The 2,922-nt window shown below is 45.7% G+C and overlaps 1 protein-coding gene across 1 annotated transcript; it reads left to right on the forward strand.

The window, feature by feature from the left end:
• The first annotated feature begins 488 nt into the window (after positions 1 to 488).
• Positions 489 to 1,702, forward strand: LOC145399743 (uncharacterized). Its single transcript, XM_080272291.1, has 2 exons — positions 489 to 1,187; positions 1,220 to 1,702. Exons 1-2 carry the CDS (start codon positions 489 to 491, stop codon positions 1,700 to 1,702), a joined length of 1,182 nt encoding a protein of 393 aa, XP_080128417.1.
• Positions 1,703 to 2,922: the final 1,220 nt, after the last annotated feature.

Below are 2,922 nucleotides of genomic sequence, written 5' to 3' on the forward strand. Positions count from 1 at the left end.
AATCGGCTGAGGTTCAGTTTGCACAGGTGCGTGTCGTTTATAGCTATATTACTGCAACCCATTCATTCCCATCACTAACTTGATGAGTGATGGGCTCCATATCAACGGATACGCATAAACTATCTATACATACCCGAACATGGGTAAAGAAATTGTCATATGATCCAATAATACACCATATAAGGTATTCACTTGGTTATAATACAGCACATCATGCATTTTCACATATGGTGGGTAGTGTAAGAAATTTAAGGGTTAAGGACAGAAGCCACCTTCATGTGTGTGTGTGTGTGTGTGTGTGTGTGTGTGTGTGTTTTATTTATACATTTTCTTTGCCAAGGTTTCGTTGTTAAAGTGGTAATGGATCAAGGTGAATTTTGTCTCCAGCCCTGATAATACTTCACCAAAGGTAAAAGACATCTCACTAATGTTGTAATATTGACCTATCACCAAGCAGGCCGTATGACAGGGTTGCCTATGCGGTCGGCATGAGCGTCCGCGCGGTGAGGACGGTGGAAAGGCGGCATCGCACCACCAACTGCGAGGCAGGGACGGCCCAGGCACTACCACCACCACCACCACCTGCAACACCTCCCACAACACCGGCCGGATTCGACAGTTTCACCGTAGCGGCCATTCGTCGCAAAGTCCATTCAAAGTTCGCCGCCAAAGAAGTTATGACTATTGCTTCCCTGACGGAGGCGCTGATGATCGACGGCATCATTCCGATGGCAACCTCGGATACGTCGGTGTGGCGACTCCTCCACGATATGGGATTCCGCTATAGGACATCAAAGCGGACTATGTATGTGAGGAAGGAGACCCTGGACGTTGTATGCCGGCGGATTAATGCTCTCAGGGCACTCAAGCAACACCGGGAGAGAGGGATGCAGGTGGTGTACCTTGACGAGACATGGTTCACCACCAGGATGCACCACAGCATGAAGTGGGTGGACACAACGCAACCTGCCACAAGCACCACGTACAGCCGTCACGTGCCCCCCGGAGAAGGGGACCGCTTTGAGGTAGTTGCAGCCGGCATCGCTGATGGTTTTGTGGAGGATTCGTTCCTGTGCTACCACACCAAGACAACCAGCGGTGACTACCACGGCGAGGTTAACGGGGAGCTCTTCCTTCGTTGGCTGACATCACAGCTCCTGCCCTCGCTGGCTGAACCATCTGTGCTTGTATTAGACAATGCGCCATATCACGCCAGCAGACGGAGGAGAGTCGTTGCCCAACCACTGCCACCAGGAAAGCTGACTTCATTACATGGTTGGAGAAACACAGGCTGCCCTTCCCGCCACACGCGACACGGCCTGAGCTCCTGCTCATATGCAAACGGAACCGTCCACAGCCACAATACATCGTCGACAACACCATTCGAATGTGGGGTCATGAGGTCGTCCGCTTGCCACCAGCCCATCCAGAACTGAATGCCATTGAACAAGTATGGGGGCACATGAAAAGACACGTGCGCTCGTCCTTACAACACTTCACTCGGGCAGACTTGCAGGCCAGGCTGGAGGAGGCAAAAATGGGTGTAACGGCAGAGGTGTGGGCAGGTGCGGTTCGCCGATCACAAGGCTATGAGGAGGAGTACTGGGCCACTGACAACATACACCACAGCATAGATCCCGTCATCATAAACCTCGACAGCGATGATGAGGAAGACTTGTTCTTGGAAAGTGACGTGGAGTAAAAGAAAGGTTATGCTGTGCACTCATGTTGTCATCACTTGTCACCTCATCATATATCCGCTTCCGCTGACAGTGTATTTTGAACTATGAAATACTCTTCCATATAACCTGTAGTTCTCTTTCTTAAAAAGTTATCCCATGGATTAATATCCGTTTTCATTTATGTCCTAAAAAGGATTTATAGATATATATTATACACAATAATACTAATAAAGATAATACTAATACTAATAATAATATTAATAACAGTAATAATAATAGTAATAATAATATTATTAATATTACTCATAATAAAAATAATAACAATACTAACGGTAATACCATTACTATTACTACTACTACTATTACTACTACCACTACTACTACTACTACTACTACTACTACTAATAATAATAATAATAATACAGTGTAATAATAAAATATCTCGATTTCATCATGTTACTGCTCTGGCGCCCATCCCCAATCGTACTTTAGGGTAGAGGCTACAAGGCAAAATGGAAATTAATCCATGAGCTACAAACAGTATATAGCCCAGATGAAGGCAAAGAAAAACAATTTACGCACACCTCGTTGTTTTATGGCTAATGCATGCACCAGTTGGACAGCCATATACAGTACATCTCGTGGGTTAGTGCAAGGTTGAAATTAATTTAATTGAATTCCATGAGAGAGAGAGAGAGAGAGAGAGAGAGAGAGAGAGAGAGAGAGAGAGAGAGAGAGAGAGAGAGAGAGAGAGAGAGAGAGAGAAGGGGAGGTTTAGGGAGGGAGGGGGTAAAGAGTGATAGAAGGAAGGAGGGATCATACACGTAGGGGGAAAGAGGTGGGTGGGGTCTAAGGAGTGACGTAGTGATGGCTGTGTCCGAATACTGTCTCTGGATATCGGGAATTTCTCTCAACTGTCAAGAGTATGTAGCTTACTCATACACTTCTGGTAATGCACTATGCAGTCAGAAATTAGCGCTAGGTGTGAAATAAACTGTGGCAAAGTATAATAGTGATCCAACACTTCGTTACCGAGAAAACCCAGAAAATCGAGGTAACACAGCCGCTGAAATGCATAGTAGATATAAAACTGTGTGTGTGTGTGTGTGTGTGTGTGTGTGTGTGTGTGAAAGAGAGAGAGAGAGAGAGAGAGAGAGAGGGTAAGTTGGGACGATTTTTTTTTTCTCCGGCTGTGATATTGTTTCTTTAGTTTTAGAGCAGCGCACTCCAGTTAATTATA

Source organism: Coenobita brevimanus, chromosome 50 (genome assembly GCF_032717465.1).
Source record: "Coenobita brevimanus isolate Jiangsu-jjx chromosome 50, ASM3271746v2, whole genome shotgun sequence".
NCBI lineage: Eukaryota > Metazoa > Arthropoda > Malacostraca > Decapoda > Coenobitidae > Coenobita > Coenobita brevimanus.